We start from the raw sequence: 25,958 nt of genomic DNA on the forward strand, positions 1-25,958 counted from the left end.
AACTGGTAAAATAACGTTTATTATATTACTTCTTTCAGTGAGTTAAAGTGCAGAATTTAGATGCCGTGTGGAAAAACAGCTGCCTTTGAAGGAGAATGAGAAAACAAACTAAATTCAAGTGATGCAAAGGTCCAGTTAGTCACACTGACTTGTTTTTCTATTGCCATGAGGAAACCAAACTTGAATCTGGATTAAAAGCCATATACACACACTCAAAAAAACATGATGCATGGATTAAATCGTGAACTATCAACATTCATGTGAAACTTAATGCCGTTTATTTTATTAACTTACTTAGTTTACGCAAATTTAAATACACGTTTATACCTTATATTTCACACATTTTATACTGTGGTGCCTTTTTTTTTGATGCCTCCGCCACCTTAAGGTGCAGGAGGCATTATGTTTTCGGGTTGTCCGTCCCGAAACCTTGTGAACATGATATCTCAAAGGCTAATGAAAGGAATTTCACCAAACTTTCACCATTTGTGCGCTTTGGGACAAACATGAACTGATTAGATTTTGAGGTTAAAAGGTCACAGGTCAAGATTACTGGGAGGTCAAATGTCCACCCCCAAATCACAACTTAAGGCGTGTAGTCTACCAAGCAGAGGCATCCCCATCGATGCTGTTGGTGTCGAGTTCTATCTAGTCACAAATGCACTTATGCCTTGTACTGGGTTTAAAAAAGAAAAAGAAAAAAAAACACTAAAAGGCAGCTTAATTTCCAGTTTATGACTGTTTAAATGGTTCTAATTACAAATGAAGATGACTAATAATGTTGAGTTCAAAACTACATTTAAGTGGACTCTGATTTAAAAAAAAAAAAAAAAGGATCAGCATGTACTGGCATTTTTATATCATCAGTACATTGGGTTAAATAGGTGACGTTTATATAAAATAAACTTGCAAAAACTGTACTACTGGGAACACAGGGGCATGCTCCAAACAGCTTGGTGATCTTTTCAGATTTGTCTGTTTTAGACATGCAATCATTTTCTGAAAAATAAATGCTGGTAGAAATTGTTTTTCCTGCTGAAAAGATAAGCCACATCAGATATGTGGAGAACAACAGATTTGACTGCCTACGGCCTTGAGGACCAAAGCAGTTAGAGAATATGCGCTTCTGAGAGAGAGAGAGAGAGAGAGAGAGAGAAGGCACTTTGTTCTGGAGCTACTAATTATATAACCTTTGTAACTGTTACTGTAGTCATATGTTTCAGGGGGACAAGCACCAGCATTGTTAATTTATTACAGTATTCATGTAAGCTGGGTGTAAACATGTAAGCTTTTATGTAAGCATTTGCATGTGTAACAGTATTTGTTCACTACAAGTGGTGCCAATGTTCATGAGAGAGAGAGAGATTCAGAAAACGTGTGCTAACGTCACAGCTACAGTGCCTTCTTTCTGAGTGGAGTCAATGTGCAAAGGCTGTATGAATGAAACAGCCTTCATCATGCAGGCTCCTTCCTCTGACAGGCAACAGTAGACCCAGGCATTGAGGGTCAGTGTGAGATCAGGAGTCTGTGGCTGAAGAGGGATCGCACAGGTGATGGAGAGAGGCTGGGAGAGATCAGCAATGCTTCCTGTCACAGCGTGTCCTTGCAGTAACCAGTCATTACCTGGAGAGGACAGGAACACACTGAACTCAGCTGCAAATCAACAGCAATTATCCTAAAATTACTGCCTGACGATTCTTTTAAAAGACAGCCTACTCGGAGTGTAGGGCGTGTGTGCACGCAGTAGAATATTTCTCTCAGCTGGTGAAGTCTCTCAGCATGCACATAGCCATGCTATCACTTCAGGAATTCATCTGTTCTCACATTTATATTTATTTTATAAACTGTTGTGATTTGACCAAAGAGAGGTTAGTTCTATGCCTATATTCCTCCACCCCATCTCTCTCTGTGTGTGTGTGTGTGTGTGTACATAAAAAACATCCTTGAACTATTGGCATGCTAGTAAGACAAGCGTCAAACTGAATAAGGAAAGCATCCAAAGATATGCAAGCCAAATGAAACACACACACACTACTGATTTTTGCGCCATGCTTTTAGACATGCACAATGAAAAGTATAGGAAAGCTGCACTTCGTATTTCTAACACCAAGTAGACCTGTTTAATTACATCACATAAAAAACACAGAGACCTGCAGGCACAAAACTCATTACACACCCTCACTAATGTCAGTCCTCAGGGGCCCTTTGCCATTCCAACTACGGCCACCTGAGTAAGGCAATCATTGTAAACAAGTAAAATTACACGTACTCTAATTAAACACATTTGTATAGTGAATGAAACCGAAGGACTTCAATTAAAAACAGCTAGGCTTAGCTCTATATTGCTTTGATGGTTGCACTGATTCATTCTTTGTCATTGTGACAATGTGTGTGTGAGAGAGAGAGAGAGAGAGAGAGAGAGAGAGAGAGAATATGAAGAGGGAGTGGGAGATCTAGCGACTATGTGCTTGTGTGTTCTGAATCGCAGGGGAATTGTGAATTTTTCCTTGGACGAGGTCCCAGTGTGGCCGGCTGGTCCCTGCAGCCTGGTGGAAATGTGTGAACAAAGCACTCCAACAAACAGTCTCTTATACCAATGCCTCAATCCAACACCATCCAGTATCTCAAGGATACATTTACTACAAAGAAAAAAAAAAATCCTATGAACAGGATGTCTACAGGGATCTTTTTTACAGTTCACACTTAAAGTGCAATTTAAAGACCAAGGCTGCAATAACAAATGTACCAAATATAAATTTACAGCTGAGGAAATTGTTTATTTTACTGCAAAATAAAATACTTTACAACCTTCCTCATCAATAATACCAGTGATGATTTTTAAAGAGGGGAAAAAAAACCCCACCACAAATGCTTTTAGCATGACAGTCAGCTTCTAAGCTGGTGGAGGACACAGGGTTTTAATCAGCGAGGCCTGCTCTTCTTGAGTTAATACTGATTAAAGCAGATGACTGTAAAGGACAAGAAAAATGTCCCATTGTGAGACAGTAAAGTCAAGCATTTCGTCTCAATTCACATTCCCTCATATGTCCGTTCAGGAGAAGCATCTGTATCTCTCTGTATGGTGAGCAGAAGCAAGCTAACATCAGCTTTGGTTTAATGCACACCTTTGCTTCATGCAAATGAGCCTGGATTATGCAGTATGTGTGTGTGAGTGAAAGAGAGAGATGTTGTCAGTGGATTCATTCACATATAGAAAAAAATTAAAAACCGGATTAAAAATTGCCTAAAAATCAAACGTATACCAGTCCCGTCCTTGCTCGTACTGGACCAGTAAGGCCAATTATTTTGCTTCTGCTATATAGCAAAGATGAATGAGACAACAGATCATAATTTCAGTTTTATTTCCTGATATTTAGCTCTAGATGTGTTAAACAACTTAGAACATGGAACCTTTTTGTTTGAACCACCACCCTCCTCCATTCTTCCAGTGATCAAAAGTATTGGAACACGTGACTGGCCCATGTTTCTTGTTGTGTAGGTGTGCGCTGTTTGATTGATTGTTCAACCCTTTCACTATTGCAGACCACTATTCCGGTCTCATTGTAGTAGAGAAACCACTTATGGAAAAATTAGGCAGTGGTGAAAGGGTTAAATAATCGATAGCGCTGGATGTCTACTACTGGTTTGAGAACTGTGTTTCACTTGTGAAGACAAAAAGAATTTAAAAGAAAAAGAAAAAAAAAGGAATAAACCAATAAGACGACCCAAGAACTGTCTACGAGAGAAAAGCAAGCTATTCTGAAGCTGGGGGGGACCCCATCAACACCATTGCACAAGCACTGGGCATAGCAAATACAACAACCACTGGTGTACTAACAACCAGACATCGAACAGGTCGGCTAAGGAAACAACAAGAAGCAGTTGATGACAAACATTGTGAGAGCTGTGAAGAAAAGCCCAAAACAACAGTCAGTGACAACAACTTCCACAGGGCAGGAGTGAAGGTATCACAACCCACAGTTTGAAAAGAGGAAAAAAAAAAAAAAGACTGAGAGCAGAAGTAGAGGTCATACCACAAGATGTAAACCACTCATCAGCAGTAAGAATCAGGAGGCCAGACAGGAATTCACAAAAGAAATACAGAGAAGCGCCACAAAAGTTCTGGAACCAAGATTAATCTCTACCAAAGTGGTGGAAAGGCCAAAGTGTGGAGAAAGAAAGGATCTGATCATGATCCAAAACATACAAGCTAAATCAGTCAAGCACAGTCGAGGTAGTGCCATGGCGTGGGCTTGTATGGCTGCTTCTGAGACGGGCTCCCTAATCTTTATTAATGATGTAACTCATGATGGTAGCAGCAGAATGAATTCAGAAGTCTACAGAAACATTCTGCCTGCCAATTTACAGAGAAATGCATCCAATCTAAACTGGGAGGTGCTTCATCATACAGCAAAACAACGACCTAAAACACACAGCCAACACAACAAAGGAGGGATAAAATGGAACACATCAGGGAGATAAAATAGAAAGTTTTAGACTGGCCAGTCAATCACCAGACCGTAACCCAGTTGAACAGCATTTCACCTCCTGAAGAGAGAAACCCCTCAAAACAAACAACTGGTGCAGTTATTACAAGCGGCAGATATGCAACCAAACATTAAGTCTTATTTACTTTAATTGACTATCTGATCCTATACTTTTGCTCACCTAAAAGCTGCATGCTGTGACACCAAAGGTGCTATGTTTGAAGTTGTTTAACACAACTGCATGTACAGTGGTGCTTGAAAGTTAGTGAACCCTTTAGAATTTTCTATATTTCTGCATAAATATGACCTAAAACATCATCAGATTTTCACACAAGTCCTAAAAGTAGATAAAGAGAACCCAGTTAAACAAATGAGACAAAAATATTATACTTGGTCATTTATTTATTGAGGAAAATGATCCAATATTACATATCTGACACCTGGCTAACACTTCACGTTTCGAAGTCTCGCACAAGTCTCGTGAAGATCACGCAGATAAGGGACACCTGCCGTGGACCAAACAAACTAAATTCAACATGGCTAAAACCCGAATAGGCCGATAAGTATAATATTTAACTGCAATTAGTTGCCAATACGAGTCACGATATAAGGTTACTAAAATCGAAAACGTAATTGAATAACACGTTAATTAAGAAATAAAGCAAGTTTAAAAATGACTTCAATTCTCCTTTAATAGAACGACTGATTAATTAATTTAGGGTCATGTGGCCCTAAATTCTCCACTAGTTTTTCCTGCTTCACCATGACCCAATTCAAGATACTACATCATGAATCACGTGGTGGGCTTTCCCCGTTCACGCAAGGCATTGTGGGATACAAATTTGAAACAGGAAAGAACAATGGCAGATGTGAGTGTGCGAATGAAACGTGACAGACCGACTACAGTAACAGAAAGTGAGAAGATGTTATGTTACGAAGGAAAGGAAACGCAGGACCAAACTAATAAATATCGGTGTTCAGTGAGCACCTTGGTGTGATCAGCTGTTCGTTTTAGCGACAAAATGATGTAACTGTCAGTGCACAGTCAGTCAAAGGTAAACCTGTAGATGGCAGTAATGCAACACTGGATGCCGCATGATGGAAAACCCAACAGAAGAAGGTGGTAAACCTGAGCATGCACACACTGGACTTCCTCTGTCTGCCTGACTGCGCAAAGTGAGTGATTTCATGCACATTATTTGCTAGGGAATCCCCTCAAATTAAATAACTTCGCAGCCACAGAATGGCCTGGTTTTTTTTTTTTTTAGATAATTACAGAAATAGGGCGGCACGGAGGTGTAGTGGTTAGCGCTGTCGCCTCACAGCAAGAAGGTCCTGGGTTCGAGCCCCGTGGCCGGCGAGGGACTTTCTGTACGGAGTTTGCGTGTTCTCCGTGTCCGCGTGGGTTTCCTCCAGGTGCTCCGGTTTCCCCCACAGTCCAAAGACATGCAGGTTAGGTTAACTGGTGACTCTAAATTGACCGTAGGTGTGAATGTGAGTGTGAATGGTTGTCTGTGTCTATGTGTCAGCCCTGTGATGACCTGGCGACTTGTCCAGGGTGTACCCCGCCTTTCACCCGTAGTCAGCTGGGATAGGCTCCAGCTTGCCTGCGACCCTGTAGAACAGGATAAAGCGGCTAGAGATGATGAGATGAGATGAATTACAGAAATAAACATGCATCACAATGACCAAATTTCAGAAGAAACCAAATTTCACCAATTTTATGAAATCGAAAGGCCGTCTACTTTTAACTGAAGCTCTTGATCTGTATCTGTATGATGTGACAATGCACTGCACTGCTGCCATACTGACGGCTGATTGGAGAACTACAGGAATGAGCAGGTGTAATGGTGTCCTATTAAAGTGGCTCGTAAGTGTATACGATTTTGATATCTGCTAACTTAGTCATCAATTCAGTACCTTCAGCAGAGAGACTCCAGAAGCTGGGGGCATCCTTGGTCAGTTTGGTTCCACCAGGTAGAGTCAGGCTGAGGTGGATATCAATAACCTGCCCTGCTGACACAGGCAGTGTAGTCATGCTGAGCACTGGAGCTGACTTCGGGAGCTTGGGAGCCTTTACAACGGCAGCAGTGGTTGCAAAGGACGAATCAACTTCTACCACTGAAATGGGGAACTGAAGGAATAAAATGGAGGTAGAAAGAAGAATAGGGTTAGGGATTCTGTGTTTATAGGAGGACATTAAGTGGCATAACCATCAGTGATTTGAGATTACAGACAAACACACACTGACCATGGACACCGTTTCGGTCTTTAAGTCCAGCACTTTGATGCGATGGTTGTTGGTGTCTGCTATGTAGAGCAGTGTGCCCCCCTCGGCCACACACAGACCCCCAGGCTCATTGAAACTAGCCTCTGCGAAGCTCGGGCCAAATGTGTCATTTGCTTCCCCAGTGCCTGCCAGCACCCTGCACTGCTTAGTTTTAGGGTTCACAACTTTGATCTGGAATGGAAAGTCATGCTTTAATATGCATGTCTAGTCACTGCAAGCTGAACAAATCCAGTGAGCACTTATTCCACTAAAAAGTTACAGAAATGAAAAAGATATCCTTTTGATAAAAACAAACAAAACACCTTGTGGTTGTAGGAGTCTGCCACATAGAGCAGGCTGTTACTGGCATCCCAGGCCACTCCTAAAGGGTGCTGGAGCTTAGCATCCACCCCCTTTCCATCCACATCTCCAAACGCAAAGAGATTCTGTTAAAACAAAGAGAAAATGCAAACACAGTTGAGACTGGTGGGCTGTGCTGCTGTCCTTCAGCTTACTAGATCTATAAAGCTACAGTGCACAGGATTTTTTTTCTTTCATTAAATGTGGAAAAAAAAAACAACAACCCACAATTGCGTCAGGAGAGAGAGAAAAAAAATTATAATAATGTTCCTGAGCTGCTGTGAGTCACTCTGACAATCCTGTCATAGCAATTCACAATCAGTGCTGTGTCAGGGGTGCTGGATCAAAATTATACACATCCATCCTACTCCAGTTCAGATATATCAAACGTTAGCATAACTAACTTCAGACACAAAAGAAACCCGGCTACACAGTGACTGGGAGGAGCCACAGCTAATCAAGAGTGAGTGAGAGAGAAAGTGTCCCATAGCAATGTGTCTCTCTCTCTCGCTTTCAAGAAGCAAAAGATTCAGGACTGATGGAGGAGTTTTAGCTTTTTTTCTTGTTTTTTTTCTTTTTTCTTGTTGGTGCAGTGGTTAGCACTGTCGTCTCACAGCAAGAAGGTTATGGGTTCGAGCCCAGTGGCCAACAGGGGCCTTTCTGTGTGGAGTTTGCATGTTCTCCCCGTGTCTCCGGTTTCCCCCACAGTCCAAACACATGCAGTCAGGTTAACTGGCTACTCTAAATTGCCCATAGATGTGAATGAGAGTGTGCAGAAAGGAACTGGCCGCCCTACTGCTGCAATTCTGCCCAAGTCAATCAAACACGGTTCGCCTCAAGCCCGGTTCAGGTTCAGCAGTGACGACGATGACTTGAATAATTAAGGCGTTTATTTGCGGCAAGTTACACATACTTGGGTTGCATCCTTAACTTCTAAATAGTATGATAGTCACTACAGTATTTGCGTTATTATTATTATTTAGGCATGATATTTAGTGTGCATTGTGCAGTTTGGGACACAGCCCACGTTAAGAAATGTTCTTCTGCAATAAACATTTTTCTACCAAAAAGGGCCAAATTTTAAAAAATTTACACTGTGTAGTTTTCAATACACTTGGCCTGTTATGGCCCTTTTCCACTACCCTTTTTCAGCTCACTTCAGCTCGCTTCAGCCCGACACGGCTCGCGTTTCGACTACCAAAAACCAGCACGACTCAGCTCGCTTCAGCCCTGCTTAGCCCCTAAAACTCGCACGGTTTTGGAGTGGGGCTGAAGCGAGCCAAGCCGTGCCGAGTGAGGTTGGGGGCGTGAGCAGACACTCCCCTGTGCACTGATTGGTGAGGAGGAGTGTCCTCACATGCCCACACACGCCCCGCGAGCACGCTGGGATCTGTAAACACCGCAAACCCGGAAGGAGAATAATTACGAATTACGAGAATTTCTGAAGCCTTATGCGCCTCGCCTCATCTATACGCTCTTGCCAGTATCTGTCCGCGTTGTCGGTGACAACAAGCCACAGCACCAAGACCAGCAACACTAACGACTCCATGTCCTCCATGTTTATTGTTTACTATTCGGGTCGTGAGACTACCGCTTAAAAGACCACTAGGATACTGTACATGGCTCTTCCTGTCACCGTTGCAACCTCTGAGCGCTCATTCGTATGCCCTTCAAATAATGTGCGCAGTATAGGCTATTGATGTTTTATTATGAGCCATGTACAGTATCCTAATGTTTTTTGTTTCTGAGTTACATGTTCGTTTGAAGGACTTCGTTTTTGTAGCCTAGTACAGTGACATACAGAGCATCGTGGACGAGTTCGCGGAGCGCAAGGCTCGTCGTATGCCCTTCAAATAATGCGCGCAGTAGGCTATTGATGTTTTATTATGAGCCATGTACAGTATGTCGCCTAATGTTTTTTTGTTTGAGTTACATGTTCGTTTGAAGGACTTAATGTACAAAATAACATAGTTGCACCCTGTAGTGTTGAAATTGGTAAACACAGTGCATTCAGTGAGGTTTGCACCGCCCTCCTTTTATTTCTGACTCTTCCTGTCACCGTTGCAACCTCTGAGCGCTCATTCGTATGCCCTTCAAATAATGTGCGCAGTATAGGCTATTGATGTTTTATTATGAGCCATGTACAGTATCCTAATGTTTTTTGTTTCTGAGTTACATGTTCGTTTGAAGGACTTCGTTTTTGTAGCCTAAAATGATGTTATGATAAGCTTTAATAAAGGGCCCGGTCATTTGCCCCGCCCCCGGCCCGGCTCTGACTTGTTCCGCCACTGTCACTGATGTCACTGTTTGCGCTGCTTAACGACATCACGTGACGTCCACCCACTTTCGCTAACTCCACCCAATGTGTCCACCCACTTCCAGCCAGCACGGTTCAGCGCGGTTGTAGTCGAAATGCAACTCCAACAGCCCCGCTCAGCTCGACTCAGCTCGACTCGGCACGGCACGGCTCAGCCGCGTTTGTAGTGGAAAAGCGGCATTAGTTTGTCAGGCCAAAACTACTTCTGCATTTATATCTCAATCTTTATCAGCTCATTCGTCTTTCAGTTGAGTAATGGGACTATTTGCATAAAAGAGGCGCGACAAAGCAGTGACCTGAATGCGGAGGAAACAGTCACACACGGAGGTATTTTTGGAAGTTATTATTTCATATTTAAAATTTTGTACATTTTGGTACTCTTTTTTTTTTTCTTGTATAAATTTCTTTCAAATGTTTCATTATCTCATCTCATCTCATCATCTCTAGCCGCTTTATCCTTCTACAGGGTCACAGGTAAGCTAGAGCCTAGTCTGGCTAACGCAACTTCAAAGCTCTGCGAGCATTGGTCTGGAAAAGATATTAAGCCCAACCGTTTCCCAAAGCGCGTGGTTGACCCGCCTCCCTGAAATGCCTGTTTGCTACTGGTCGAAGCCAGAAAAGGCTGTGACGAAGCTTAAACCAATCACATCACTCTTTCCTCTGACGTATGTGACACGACGGAAACTGCTTGAGTAACAGGAAGAAGATAAATACCTCCAGGGCTGCTCTTTGCTCTGTTTTCAATGAGAACTTCCCGTTGAATGCTTTCAATACTGCATCTACCGCTGTGTCAAAGGCTTGCCGCTGCTCCATGTTCGTAATGTTTCTAGTGAATGAAGCGCTTCCAGCATAGATTCTGTAAACAATCTATGGCTTCCGGTCGCAGTTCTACTACGTCACTGCCTTGAACACGCCTCTACCCAGGGCCGTTGGAGATGCTCAAAGTTGATTGGCTCCCGATTTTTCGGGAGCTTGGAAGAGCTGGAGATAGCTTGCCTTGCCAGACTAAGTTCGCAACAGCCCCCCTTGTTGCATCACACTTAGGATGGGCGGGCCCAGGCTAGCTGGAGCCTATCCCAGCTGACTACGGGCGAAAGGCGGGGTACACCCTGGACAAGTCGCCAGGTCATCACAGGGCTGACACATAGACACAGACAACCATTCACACTCACATTCACACCTACGCTCAATTTAGAATCACCAGTTAACCTAACCTGCATGTCTTTGGACTGTGGGGGAAACCGGAGCACCCGGAGGAAACCCACGCAGACACAGGGAGAACATGCAAACTCCGCACAGAAAGGCCCTCGCCGGCCACGGGGCTCGAACCCGGACCTTCTTGCTGTGAGGTGACAGCGCTAACCACTACACCACCGTGCCGCCCATGTTTCATTATATATGAAATAAAAACGTTTACTTGTTTTGGATGGAAACTTGACTTCATATAAATCTTTTCTATCTATAATATATAATAAAATCCCTAGATATAAATAGAGCTGGTTTACCTGATTATAACCATGAATGGCTTCATTTAAAAAAAAAAGGAGTTTCTTCCATAATCGTGTTTTTATTTGCAGCAACCTTGAACTAAATTACCTCTAACAACTTCACTGAAATTAAAATTCCCCCCTCTGTTTTGGAGGACTCTTTCTTTCCTTAGATCTGGTTGGCCTACTGAATGCTTTCCTTTTATTGGCTCACTCTTGCAACAACTGCATAAATTAGGATATGTTTCATGTAAATAAGATGCATATAAGGGTACACTGGTGTGAGCTGTATGGATATGACATGCAAATAAGGGACTAGTGAACAGGAGCATGTTTCCATGCAGCTGAATTTCATTATTTGTGCTTGAATCACTGCCCAATTTTTTTTTTTCCATTGAGACAGTTTGAGTCGCATGCAGATTTAGTCATACATCATTTCAAGCACTCATGACAAACATGGGCCGTTAAGTTCATGTTGCAGCGTGGGTTTGCAAAAGCTAAATTAGAAACAAGCTTGTTCTGTCACCTCACAGTTAGTAGTTGTGTCTAAGGTGGTGTTTACATTAGACCGTATCCGTCTTGTTTTCGTCGCGGATGCACTGTCCGTTCACGTTAAAACGCCGGGAAACGACTCCACAGGCAGAACAACTTGAATCCGCCAGGGCCCACGTATTCAATCCATTACGTATCTGATCCGGTGCTGTGTAAACATTGAGGAACGAGGATACGCTGTGCTGAGCTCTAGCTGACGTCGTCATTGGACAACGTCACTGTGACATCCACCTTCCTGATTCGCTGGCGCTGGTCATGCCACGTTGGTCATGTGACGCGACTGCTGAAAAACGGCGCGGACTTTCACTTCCTGCTATTTGTCCCGAATCACTGCTCGTGCGCTTCACTCGCGCGCTCTGTGAGCTGCGCAGGGCCGGAGTGCGCACCCTCCAGAGGGCACTCGCTGTTCAGGGCAGAGTGATTTGGAGCACAGGATGCCTGCGGAGCCGAGCGTATCCGTGTATTGGCGTTGCTGTGTGCACGCGAATCGTGTATTGGCGTTGCTGTGTGCACGCGAATAGTTTTAAAAACGTTGATCTGATGATCCGCTGATACGGTCTAATGTAAACACCACCTAATTTGCCAATCAAGTCCTCTAACAAGGCAGGGAAGGTTACACTCAAATCTAACTAGCAAACAGAGCAATCACATCCATTCTAATGGTGCGTTCATGTGCTATGGGAATTATGGTAAATACCAAACGCCGACATGGAAAGCACACATGAACGCCCCCTCTTGTGGTATTTTCCACTGGGCAACTCGTAGAAAATTTTGATATACGAGTTGCCGAGATGAGATGAACTTTAACCTTTTCAACATGGTGGCGAGCGGTACAAGACTAGCTTATGAACCAAGAAAGAAGTGGTTTTCACCTACGGAAAGCTGACTCTCACCTTTTAAACGAGTCATGTTATGTATATTATATTATTATAATATGTATATTATATCCTAATACAAAATATTCTGTGGCTGTCCAAAGAACGCCAACAATGATCTAGATACTGGCTACTCTCATTGTGGCTACAGCCAAATTTCCAAAAACTGCGTGGCATTCAATGTGTTAAGAAAATGTCTACTTGTCATGATCAGGAAATATTCAGCATTATTTACCTTTTGACTTTTGATAACTCATATTCCTGCTGCAGCTGATGAACAAGGCAATCTATAATTGTTTTAGCCAAATAACAGGCCTGATTCTGAATCTGGTCCACCATCTTTAATTTGTCAACAACAACAAAAGCATGTGAACACAACACACTGGTAAATACCACTTCCCAACTGGAAAATATCATCTTCCCATAGCACATGAACGCAGCATAATTCTCAGGAACACACAAACTGTGAGATGGAAATTACACAGAGCTGAAAACGTCTTCATGTTGGAATGGAATTGAAATAAAGTTCTTTCTCCACTAGGTTGTCTCTGCTTAGCACATGATCATGATTGCTCTTGATCTCATTTATTAAACAAACATGTCTTTGTGGTACAGAGCACTCCGGAAAATTTGCATTCCCGCCTGTCAAAATTTAACACAGCATGTTACAATACTTTGATTAACCCAAGAAGCCACAAAAATGTAAATCTTTATCTTGTGGATATCGCGGTCTTTAAAAAAAAAAAAACCTGCCTCTGTATTAGTGGGAACAAGTGGGCCTTTTTTCCCCCCTTTGAGTGCCAAACACAAAGTGCTACAGGACAGAGCACAAAAAAACAAAAAACACACCAAACCCAATGTTGATTAGAATCTAGAAAGGATCACACTACTCTCATCTGACCACCCTGCTCAGCAGCCCCCAGCAAAACTTCAATCCCTTTTTATAATTATGTTCAATCCTAGAGTGTAAGCTACACTGCAGTGGAACATGTCTTTAAATGATCACAGACATGATCTTTACCTTTGCAGCGGCAGCACTGCAGGCTCTTGATATTGTTCCATTGTGAATTTTATCAAGACACACAAACTATACCAAGCACGTTTTAGTGAATCATACAGAGATGCTTTGAAAGCTGAAAATAAATCTCACCAGGGGGTCCCTCTCCCCTCCGACTACATGTTTGACAGCTCCGTCGCTCAGAGAAAGACTGCGGATGGTGCTGCTCTCGCTGTCGGCGATGAACAGGCAGTTCCATGGCTCTTCAGGAGCACAGGTCAGACCTGACGGCTGAGCCAGGCCAGCTTTATGAGGGTACGCGTTATTCCTGTTCTCCTCATTCCCACTGCCTGCAAAGCGCACACACTCGCCCTTTTTATATTCACTGCAATCACATCGTGAGGAAAATAAGAGATTAGTATCAGCGTTTTATGACGGTGCATGCACAAAAAATTAACTTGTCATATTTTGGAAACATTCAAAGATGTGTCAAGCGTGAAAGTTTGCACAGCCATAGGATAAAATAATGGATATGAAATTTAGAGCAACTAATTGTCCATGTTCAGTTTCTCTGACGTTAATGCCTGCGTGTTATACAGCTATTAAAGAATGACGTGATCTCGGTTACCATATATGACACATTCTTATATCTCGCTTTCTGAAAAGATATAAATATGTACGATTGACTCGTAAGCCCAACCTTTGCCTGTACAACTACTTTAAACCACTTTTGGATCCTTTCAACTGCGTTTGAATCCTTTGAGCTCAGAAATATCTTTTTTTTTTTTTTTTTTTAAATACTCTTCTTGATTGTGTTCTTGTTACAGGATACACCCACATTTTTAACATTTCGGAATTTGTATAATAGAGGTACATTCCCCCCCCCCCATCATCATTAAATCACAGGGAATGCAAACTTTTGCCTTTTACCAATGGATGTGAAATATGCTAATCACACATTAGAATTTCAAAATGAAAGACAAAAATAATATCATCATCATCTACAAATGTGCATGTTTACCACCATATTTGAAGAACATTATCAAGTAAAAATAATCACAGCTTATAGCACAGCACGCTGTACTGTGGAGAATGACATCATACTGGTACCGCATGTGTATGTGGCCATGTCCCTAGTTGACCGACAGGGAACAGCTTACCTTCCTTTGGGCAGCTTCCCATCCTCTAGGAACAGAGCCCAGATTTGATGTGTCCCTGCCATTGCGATCCACAACACGTTATCCTTTGTACCACCTGTGATACACACACACACACACACACACACGCTGATACTTCTCATAATAGGGCTATTAACCACCGTCTCTTATTTTTATCTAGAGTGTTGACTGATCTGTCTTCTTTAGAGAATTTCAAACAAATCACTCCTTTTAAAGCAGATCCTTTACAATTCTTAAATTAGGCATTAGGCTCTCCCAGTCAAACACTGACAATACTATTAGAGATTGTGTACATCAAAGCATTGAGTGTGTGTGTGCATGTTTGCCCCCAACATGAACAGCATTCGGTCTCTACAGTCAGTCATTCAACTAAGGCCCTGTCCACACGGCAACAGATTCAGGTGAATCTGATAAAATTGTTTATCGTTTCGGCCTGGTGTCCACACGGCACCGGCGTTTTGGGTGCCCCAAAACGAAATCTTTTGAGAACGGGTTCCAGAGTGGAAAGATCTGGCAACGGCGCCGTTGCGAAGTCGTCTGGATGAGTAGAACGGATTTGTTTACGATGACTGTCACAACCACATGTGCTTAACGCCGGGTGGAAGTGTAACGAACTCGATGCGAGTTGTCAACAAATCCTATAACTTGGTTCATGAAACGCGCTTACAAAATATTTTCACTGTGAATATTTATTGTGTAATGGTGCAAAGTGAGAGAGAGTGAGAGTCAATCCCGCCAGCAAAAATAGGGAAAAAAAGGAGCGATCTCACCTCTTCAGATGTTGGTTTAAGTCCTACAATACATTCCTCAAAAAGGGCGTAGAAGAACAAATTAATCCATCAACGTGTAGCATTCAATTTATTCCGGACCATTAAAGACGCCGCCTTCCACGTAGAATCGTACGTCATCCTCGCCGCCATATTGGATAGGTCAAAGCGGAGAATAAAGATTAGCTGCGTTTAACTGTACCAACAGGTTTGCCGTCCAAACGAGATCACATGGGATTACCTTTCACAGGTGAGACTGGAAAAATACTTTTCATTGTATTTGGTCATTATAACGTAATTTTACAAACAGATTTTTCTGACTTTGTGGCTAACATGAAGTCTCGCGCATAATAGTTTATGCGCATGCGTCCTTACTTCTTCTATTGTTGTGGTGTCTCCGATGGGACCGTCTTACAGCGCCCCTAGAGGTGTGGCATGTGTATTGCATCGCTTTCAGCAAGCGTTGCGATATGTACCTGATATTTTACTGATCCGTTGCCCATGTGGACACGATATTTTTTTTTTTTGTAAATCTCGTTGCCATTGTCGTGTGGATGTAGCCTAAAGCACTCGGTCCTTAGCTGAACCCGATTCAACAGTGTCCGTGTTCATGACCACACCGTGTGCGCATGTGCGTTTTTATGAGAGGAATGGACAATGAGAACCATTGCACTCACATCTAACAATAGCCAGCTAATGGTGCTGTTTATCTGAGACAATTTCAACTGGCCCAAAGCCCAGTACATGCATTAATGGCAAAGAAAGATTGAGAGAGGAATCGATGGCCTGAGATTAAATCTTTCTACATGCAGCTTTTAAACTAATTAGAAAAAGATAAAAAGGTAAGGATGCAAGATCTCTACAAGGTGGACAAAATGATGAAGCCGGACCTTAGAAGAAAAAAAACCCATCAACTTCAATCTTAGCAGTAGGTATTAAATAAAATGACAACAATAACATTTAAGCATTACAGAACGAGGTTTTATATAGACATACATTATGAAAATATATATTGTATAAACATAATTTAAATTCAGTCTCACGGGCCATCTAAGAAAGCTTTTAAGATTTACGTGCAATAGTTTAAAAAAGATTTAAAGCAATAGTTACATGAGAAATTAAATGGAATGACAATTTTCTACTTACTCTAAATGCAGCCAATCACGCAAGACATGTTTGGTTCTTGGCTTTGCACTGGAATACAAGACTAAAGCTTTCAGCTGCCAGTTTAGCATCATCCAAACAGCATAACTAAATAACTTTACAATCAACTTTTGGATCATACTCTGAGCTGAGAAGGAAAGCGATTCTGGTTTCAGGATGGTTTCAGATTGGTTTTATACAGCACTTCTGTCCAAACAGTATACCAAATATTTTAAACACCATGCAGCAAATGTGCAATTATGCCAGACTAGTGGTGAAAGGAAGCAAACTTAACACACACACACACACACACACACACACACACACACACGTTTGACTACATTTGGAAAATTATGCAATTTTTTCACCGAACCATCTTCAAAATTCATTATGTAAAGGGACAGAACCAGTGCAGGACACACGTGTGAAGTAGCACAGTGGTGTAATGGTTAGCACTGTCGCCTCACAGCAAGAAAGTTCTGGGTTCGAGCCCAGCCAGGGCCTTTTCTGTGTGGAGTTTGCATGTTGTCCCTGTGTCTGCATGGGTTAAGTGTTCCGGTTTCCCCCCACAGTCCAAAGACATGCGGTTAGGTTAACATGGGGCAGCCTTGGGCTGACGTACCCTTGAGCAAGGCACTTAACCCCCAACTGCTCCCTGGGCACTGTAGCATAGCTACAGCCCACCGCTCTGGGTATTTGTGTGTGCTCATTGCTTAAGATGGGTTAAATGCAGAGGAGGAATTTCACTGTGCTTAAAGGAGATACGCAGAATCATGGCATCACTTTTCATTTATAAATGCCTTGCGACCTCAGGAATGGCATAGGAATAGTTTTAAGCATTAACAATAAATCTAATATAATTTTCACGATTAAAATTATTCATATAGGTAGCGGTCTGAGTGAATGACCTTGACATCTGTGACATCACCGCAGGAAGGCTATCGGTCTCAGTCATTTTTGCTATACTAAAACAGCTAACTACAACTCCGATCCTCCATTTTGAGCAATTTATCGCCATGCCACGTAGATGCGTTGCTGGCGGGTGCAGCAACACAACAGAAGGTGGATTTATGCTGCATTCATGGCCCAAGAATGTTCAAACTGCAAAGATTTGGACGTGTTTTGCGAGAAATTCACAGACACATTGGGCGCCTATGAAGTGGTCTCTCCTCTGAACATTTTACTGATGACTCGTACGAAACCTTTGATCTGTTGAGAAGCGTTGGTTATAAGCCCGTATTGAAAGAGGGTGCAGTACCAACAATTAAAGGAAAAGAGAACTACAAGAAAAGGAAAGCAAGCTCATCTGCACCAGTTCTCCCGGAGTGTGAGCCGAGCAGTAATGGCGGAGTACTCAGTATGGAGAAAATGGAGAATGAGCGGACCAGCCGTCTGATTTCTCCGCTGGATATACTTGCCTCAGCAGCAATATTTTGGCCTTACGTGGAAGAAGCGAATGAACGAAGAACTGAAAGTCAGATTGTTTCAAAACAATCGGCCAGACGATCGGCCTTCAAGAAGCAAGAACACAGATGGGTAAGCTGTGACTCTCATTTGGTTACATCACAACACCGCCACTCGTTGTTTACCTGCATTTAGATTAATACATGTAACTTGTATTGTGTATTTAAGTTACCGGTATAAGATTATTTAATTTGCTTCAGAATGTGATTAAATAATCAGATGAACTGAGACAATTAGACTTTTACGTTTTATCAGTGAAAATGCATGGATGTACGTGTATGTTGCGCAAGTTATAACGCCTATCCTGTTTTAATGAGAGTCACATGAGACTGTCAGTTCAATTCCACCCAATTCTCTAGATGGCTTTGTTCTCTGGGTTCATTTCGTAAGATGGGGGGCCTCCGTGGTCGACGTGTTGCTATCGGATTCACTTTCCGATGGTTTGAGCTGATATGGTTCTACGTGTATACTGTAGCAGTAGCATGTACACACACTCCAATTTCAGGACTATCACAGTCAGATGTATTACTATCTGAAGAATCTCCAAGAAATCCAAACGAAGAAGCCACTGCAGGGCTCTATGTTAACTTTGAGACATGGTTGCCCAAATATTACATTTTTTTTTTTTTATTTATTATTCAACCTTCTCAGACGCTGTCTGTATCAACAAGCACGGACACTAGTGCCCCGTGCGAGTAATGCGGTAATTAGTCATGTAGTGAAGGACATACCAATAATCAGTCCCCCCAGGATTTCGCGGGCCTTTTTTGTGATTGTTGTGGGCTAAAATGTCTGATGTTGCAGGGGATTTTCCAAAAAATTGCGATGAAAGCTGCGGTGTTTTTTTAGGTTTTTGTTGCGATTACATTGTGGGAGGAGGTGAAAGTTGCGAGAAACTGTTGCGATTTTCTCTTTTTGTGATTAAAATTGAGTGATATGTTAAATATTAAAGTTATTACTGAAAAACTATTGATTAAAAAAAACAGACACTGAGAAATGGTCCTATAAACAACTTTACCAATATAAAAGATTAGCAAGACTACAAAAATGCAGAAAAATAGGCTTTACTTATCCAAATGCACCTGTTGGTTCAAAAGTTAAAGTGCATAGAACCTCACAGCACAACATGAAGTTACCTTAAAATATAATATAAATGCCTCAGCTTTCATGTAAGAAAAAAAAAAAACTATTAATACTAGTACTGTGTGCAGGCAGTCTCTCCTGAAGACTAAATTAAACAATAATTATAAACTAATAAAATAAATGGCTCAGGCTTCATAGAAGAAAAAAAAAAACAATTTGAACAGAATCTCACAGTATGATGCTGAAGCTGCCTAAACAATGGAAAATAAAATACCATTTTGGCAAAAATGTTGGCATCCATTAATTTATTGTATTAAGTAAAAAAAATAAAGTGCACACAGTCCTTCACTGTAAACATAACACACTTTCAGTAACAGAATTTAAGCCTACATAAACACTGACTCGCACATGCAGTGTTGCCAGATACTGCTGACGTTTTCCAGCCCAAAATATGTTCAAAACCCGCCTAAATGCACTTAAAACCGCCCAATCTGGCAACACTGCGCACATGCTGCTTCTCTTGAACGTATACACGGAAGTAAGGCGGAAGGTAGTTTGTCGACGTCACCTCAAGACGACGCCAACGATTGGTCAAATTTGCGGGAAAGTTGCGGTGATTGGATATAATTGCAACACCGCCCTGAATTCGCGGGGATTGGTTGAATTTGCGTTGAAGGTGCAAATCGCAACATCGCGAAATCCTGGAGGGTCTGAATAGAACACTGAATATGCACTACGCGATAATTATTAGCAATGGGAAACTGCATTGCGAGCCCGCGATGTGCAAATGTGAATTCCGCTAGTTGTCGAACATCCCGTAATGATAACATGGACGCGGTCTTTCCGAGTCAAACAATCGCAAATTGTGATGGAATTTCATCATAATATGAATGAATAAACATCGTTTTTCACGCAAGTTGACATATTTGGGTAGTTGCCCGATCAGGCAAGCATTTGTGAGAGTCTGGTTGCCCGAATCTATTGAATGTTTGCCCCGGGCAATCGGGCTACTGTTAATGTCGAGCCCTGCACTGCAACCACTCTCGCCTGCCGAGTCTGGCTTTGGTCTATAGCTGTCAAAGGCCTGGGCCTTAAAACCAGTTACCACTGTGACATCGCTCACTCAGGGCTGGCTGGCTCAGCGGGGCAGCTTGAATGCCAACTTTGCAGTCAGTTTTAACTCTCAAAAATATTTTTTTTAAATTCCCATTTATGCAGCATACAAGAGTCAAGGATGGAGATACTATCCACTCAGAAATGTATTTAAAAATAAAAGGTTCTGCATATCTCCTTTAAATCTGTGTTTGAGTGTACGTGTGATAAATAAAGGCTTCTTGTCTTGTCAGACTGAAGCGAAGAAGCGTCTGACTGAGAAGGAATGAGTGGTCGAGCAGCGCAGGGGCCAAGAATGTGCTCCAACCAGTCCCACAAACTCAAACACAGCGCAATCACAGAAAATGGCAAAGGCTTCTGATCTGTTGTGTATTCATTATCTGGCAAACAGCATGACAAACACAAATGCCCACAGATTTCTGACTATTTCAAAAGCACGAGGCGCAGTTTCAGATGCATTGATAATTTATCTCGTTCCACAACAATGCCTTGAGATGGAACGCCATCTGATCTCATGTATGATGGATTCTGCTTGTCAGCTGGTTTTCTAAGTGCTAAAGGAAAAAATAAATAAAATGCAAGCGCACAATTAATAGCAGTAAAAACTTTGCATTTCAGGGCATCAGTTGCTGACAGAATTCTATAAAAATGTTGCATGGGGCAGTTAGAAGAGCCACATAAATCGAGCAGTTTGTTCAAGAAAGCTGCTACAGTCCTTCAAGTGCGGCAGGTTCTGTTTGAAGTTCCAGGTCACCCAAGTGCGTTTTTGATCTTATCACATTCGGAGCTCAGCCCAGACAAACCATTCATCTTAATATCTGCTGCTAGCAACCAGCAGACCTGACTGTTTACTCGTGGGTTGCTCCAAACAACAAGAGTCCATTCTATAAGAACAAAAAGGTCCACTTTGTCCAGCTACACTCCACATTAAACAGCATGAAAGACAAATATGGCATCAACAAGGAGGGCTACAGAGAGAACTTCAAAAGGGAACCGTGATTAGGAGTCAGATGGGAACTGATAAAGAGACAATGTTGTGGTGAATAAGATGAATAAAAAGATCATAAAATAGAATAAAATTGCTTCTGGCAGAATAATAAACTCAGGCTTTATATGAGACATTAAATTTCATGAGTAATACTGAGAGCAAAAGATTAAGCGACTGTAATTCCTATGCAAGGAAAGGCTACACAAAGGAGAAGATATATTAAAGCAGCGGAAGCAAAAACCAGGCTGTGCGTTTCAATGACCTCTTTATCCGGTTACCTCAAAACACCTCATGACGCCCTCATATGAACTTAATCATGACTTGATTAATGCGTTTGTCCCGTTTCTTTATACCATAAAGTATGATTAAATCTGTATTAATGGTATCATGATGGTGGCTCAGTATCTCGCCAGATCAAACATGGCCATTTACTCTCCAAACCTAACCCACTTTTGGATAGGCTATGATGTGCTCTAACTCCAGTCAAGACTACACATCAAGGTCAAGGTCTTTTTATTTGCCATTTGTGCATAAACCAACAGTTCAGACACATTGGAATTTTTGTGCAGGGCTCTCTCAGAGTCAACAGTTTAGAAAATAAAACACTATAATAATAAAAAAACAACAACAACTAACTTTTACTTCAAGTGAGGTGTCTCAGCTTCAGATGTCTCAGCTGACAGCCATCGGTAGTGTACACAGGAGAAAGGAAGGGGGGAAAAAAAATTACATGACCACCGACTATGTGACCCCTCACCTCATAAGGCATCAACACACTTGATCACGGGAGACTGAAGCGAGCAGGTTTTATTTGCCATCTCTCTCGTTAACTATGCAAAAGCTTTGTAACAGAATAAAGTAAATCTGTGGGTCCTTCCATCTACAGTGTCAGTGTCTAAATGGAATAGTTAGCTTTCCTTATGCTGCTATCTGGACTTCATCTTTTTTTTTTTTTTTTTTTCCCTCAGAAATTAAAACATAATTCTACGATATCATAAGGTGTGGACGCACTCCGCAATGAAGTGATTGACAACCTTGGCAACGCACTGGACTTTGGTATTAGGAGAAGGGGGTGGATCTACCAAATGACTAGGTGTCCGTGATTTCAACTCCAGACAGCAGCAGAAAATCTATTGCGCAGGCTCTGGCTCCAAATTTGACAACATGGTGGAGGAATTTTGGCTTCATTTCTATACAATGAAAGGGCATGGAGCCATGCCGTCCATGTTTTTTTTTTTTTAAACAGTTATTGATTCCAACCAAGGTGGCATGGTTAGCACTGTCGCCTCACAGCAAGAAGGTTCTGGGTTCAAGCCCAGCGGCCAACGAGGGCCTTTCTGTGTGGAGTTTGCATGTTCTCCCTGTGTCCGCGTGGGTTTCCTCCAGGTGCTCTGGTTTCCCCCACAGTCCAAAGACATGCAGGTTAGACTAACTGGTGGCTCTAAATTGACCGTAGGTGTGAATGAGAGCGTGAATGGTTGTTTGTCTCTGTTTCAGCCCTGCAATGACCTGGTGACTTGTCCAGGGTGTACCCCACCTCTCACCCATAGTCAGCTGGGATAGGCTCCAACTTGCTTGCGACCCTGTACAGGATAATTGGCTATGGATAATGGATGGATGGATTCCAACCAAGCAGGAGCCACACCTAAATTGACTTGTTTAATCAGTTCTTCTTAGTTTCCAATCAACTATCAAGTGTGCATCCAATTTGGCTGTAATGAAAAGCTTCAGCCACACCAGACCTTCCTGGATAAGACTGCGGCCCCCTGCTTTAACCGTCTACTCTAAAGGCTTTGATGAGGAGTCATTTTGAGCTATATGCTTAAAACCACCACATGACTAACGACATGGAAAATTTGGATGATTATGTGCAGCAGGTTACACGAATGCCGAAATCAGTATTTAAAACAATACACATTATCCATATTGCTAATAAAAAGAGTGCAATGATGAATCAAGCCCATTGTATTTAAAATATTTTTAAAAACTCATTCATACTAATATCAGATCTGTGTTGTGTCAGGCAAAACACGAAGTATTCCAATCATAATATAGGTCAGTGGATCAGATTGGAAAATATGGCATATCCAATTCGATTCGGAGTAAGCCCTAATACAGACAATGGGATAAAGTGTAAAGCCTGGCCTAGACTACAGGACAGTCAGACTGATTCTAAACTGATCTGCCCATCCTGATGATCAGGCCGGTCTTAGATGATTCACATCCCAGATCATAGTACAGTCATGGCTGGTCTTATTACATTATAGGCATTTAGCAGACGCTCTTATCCAGAGTGACGTACAACATACCCAGAGCAGCTGGGGTGTCTTGCTCAAGGGCACTTCAGACATTCCTGTTGGTCCAGGGAATTAAACCGGCAAGCTTTTGGTCCCAAAGCTGCTTCTCTAACCGTTAAGCCGTGGTGTCCCCCCATCTTATCCTATCTGTAGTGTGGTCAGGGGCATCATAGTGGGGGGAAAAGGGGGACTGAGTTACCAGGGCCCCAAGTGGTGGGAGGGCCCTTGAGGAGTCTGTAATTTTATTTTCCTTTAAATATCAATACCATTTAAAGATCACAATACATGTTGCTAACTAATGTAAATATAATGTTTTGGGTAAATAAATCGTTTGATTAATGGATTGAATTGTGTGTCCTAGCCTACATATAGTGTCTGGGGACAGGCCCCCCCACCCTTTGCATGAAATGGTTTAGTCCGCTTTCACCGGGCTTTTTAACTAGGCACATTTAATGTAGCGTTCATTCTGCTGAAGCAGCACTGCGCATTGTAGGCTGTCTGTGCTATGGAAGATGATGCATAAGAAAACAAAATCCAGTTTTCAGAAACGAAAAGAGAGGCAGGAAAGAGACAAGAAAATAAATGAGGGAAAGCAACTGCTCACAAACTTCTTTCCCAAGAAAGGTGAGCAGACACGCAGTTTGTGAACAGGCAACTGCTTGGGGCCCCCTGGCCCCCCGAGAGTCAGGGCCCGAGGGCTTATTTATTTTGTTTTTATTGTTCTTTACCATTGTATTTTCACATTTGGAATTTAAAAAAATCTTTGGTTTCATACATTTTTCGTTGGTGTCAGATTATTTTATAGCATATTGGTGATGAACACTGGTCAGAAGGGCCCCCTGGAAATTTTTGCTTGGGGCCACAACAGACTCTAGAATCGCCTCTGAAGGTGAGCCCAAATGTGAAAGCAAATAGCCTACATTAAATGAACACCCGTGGTTATAAATGCTTCGATACCACCGCGATTGTCAGTGCTAAAAACTGCACAACACAAAATTAGAAAGAACATGATGCCTTTTTTGTTTGCATTGCAATAGTATACTAATCGAAAATTAAATTAATATTTATTATTGGGCCATAACATAATTAGGCTAATAGCCTAATTTAGTCTCAATGTCATAGGGTCATAAGGGTAGGCTGTCAAATTAGTAGCAAAGCTAACTTGTGAAACGCATGGCACACGGTTTCAGAGACTGTCACAGAGCACTAACTGGCGTATAAATTCCAGTGTTTAGCACTTTGTGGAAGCCTGTTTTCTTTTTGCCCTTTTTAAAATGAAAAATGATGACAAGAGAGTGAAGTTTTGTTTACCTTTCATTCTAAAGGAAGTATTTTGTTAATGTAGAAATCTGGAAATGGCATTTTTTTTCTTTTATGTAATAAATAAGCTACTTGATAAAAATCTGTTCTCTTCAACCCAATGCAAAGGTGCTCAATTTTCATACAGGCCTATTATGTTTGGTGACCTTTGGTGGCATTTACTGTTACAACTTTTAATCGTTCTGCAAATAAAACAAAGATTCAGTGAAGTATTGTGTGATTAGGGTTTTTTATTCATTTAAGAGTTGTTAGATTAATGTGTGGCTACATAACTGACTGGACTGGTAGTACGCCCGTTGTTAAATACTCACAGCATTGTTAACTGCTGAGCTTTTTTGGGGGGGATGGCCACTGCTTGTGCATAGGGCCCAGAATTTGATGCTACGCCCCTGAGTGTGGTGGCACCCTTAGTGCACCATCTATTAAATTAAAATTTTATTGGTCACATACACAAATCATTCATAATGTGACATGCAGTGAAATGCTTAGTGCAATGCTCCATAAGTAGTCAAGATAGTTAAAATGATAAGATTATCATCACCGTTATCTGAGTGCGTGTAGTGTTTTGTTTCTGTCACATCTTATCAAAGTGGAGGCATTGTTTAAGGGATTACCAAGGAGAAAAATCTGATAAATCTGTCACTACACGCAATTTTAATAGCAGATCAGATTTAATAAACCTTGATGCGTGTCAGAAGGAGAAACTGACTAGAATGCTATACATTATTCTATTTACATTAAATTTGATTCACAAGTAGTTCTGACAGTCTTGGGGTTTGAACCGTCATCCTTCTGATCTCTTATTCAGAACCTTAATAAACATCTCCAAACAGAATGTTGGGTAAAATCCTCACCTGCTGTGCCAAGGACTATGTCCCAGGGGGAGCTGATTGGCTGCTGGAGTCCCATTGCTCCTCCCACTTTATCTGTGCCTTGCACGCCGATGCCGGCTAAAGTTGTAACTCTTCTTTCTGAGAGGTCAATCTGATGAAAGAGGAAGGAGACATACAACACAGCATGTGCTGAAGTCAGAGAAGTAGGTCAAAGCCTGCAGCTGCAATGCAGAGCTTATTATCCATTTACCTTCCTGATGAGGTGATTCTCAGTGTCAGCCACATACACAGTGTCTCCTTTCATTAATATTCCTTGAGGAGAATTGAACTGTGCCTCAGACAGATCCCCATCCTGCTTTCCGCTTTCAGGCCCTGCCATAATAAAGAAGAGGAGAAAGGAGATTAAGCATGTTTGTGTATCGCAGCCT

General features: G+C 42.0%; 1 protein-coding gene across 2 annotated transcripts in view; it reads right to left on the reverse strand.

Annotated features, from left to right (window-relative positions):
* The window catches only part of nhlrc2 (NHL repeat containing 2), a 36,677-nt gene continuing 10,719 nt past the window's right edge, over nucleotides 1-25,958 (reverse strand). For both annotated transcript variants that reach the window (XM_060939930.1, XM_060939931.1), the window contains exons 4-11: nucleotides 25,781-25,902; nucleotides 25,552-25,681; nucleotides 14,505-14,598; nucleotides 13,498-13,729; nucleotides 7,080-7,202; nucleotides 6,739-6,948; nucleotides 6,408-6,621; nucleotides 1-1,623 (exon numbers count right to left, since the gene is read on the reverse strand). In XM_060939930.1, coding sequence (XP_060795913.1) covers nucleotides 1,367-1,623; nucleotides 6,408-6,621; nucleotides 6,739-6,948; nucleotides 7,080-7,202; nucleotides 13,498-13,729; nucleotides 14,505-14,598; nucleotides 25,552-25,681; nucleotides 25,781-25,902 — 1,382 coding nt within the window. In that variant the 3' untranslated portion in view covers nucleotides 1-1,366. The remainder of the gene's footprint in view (nucleotides 1,624-6,407; nucleotides 6,622-6,738; nucleotides 6,949-7,079; nucleotides 7,203-13,497; nucleotides 13,730-14,504; nucleotides 14,599-25,551; nucleotides 25,682-25,780; nucleotides 25,903-25,958) is intronic.

The sequence above is a fragment of the Neoarius graeffei genome, chromosome 14 (assembly GCF_027579695.1).
Source record: "Neoarius graeffei isolate fNeoGra1 chromosome 14, fNeoGra1.pri, whole genome shotgun sequence".
Lineage (NCBI taxonomy): Eukaryota > Metazoa > Chordata > Actinopteri > Siluriformes > Ariidae > Neoarius > Neoarius graeffei.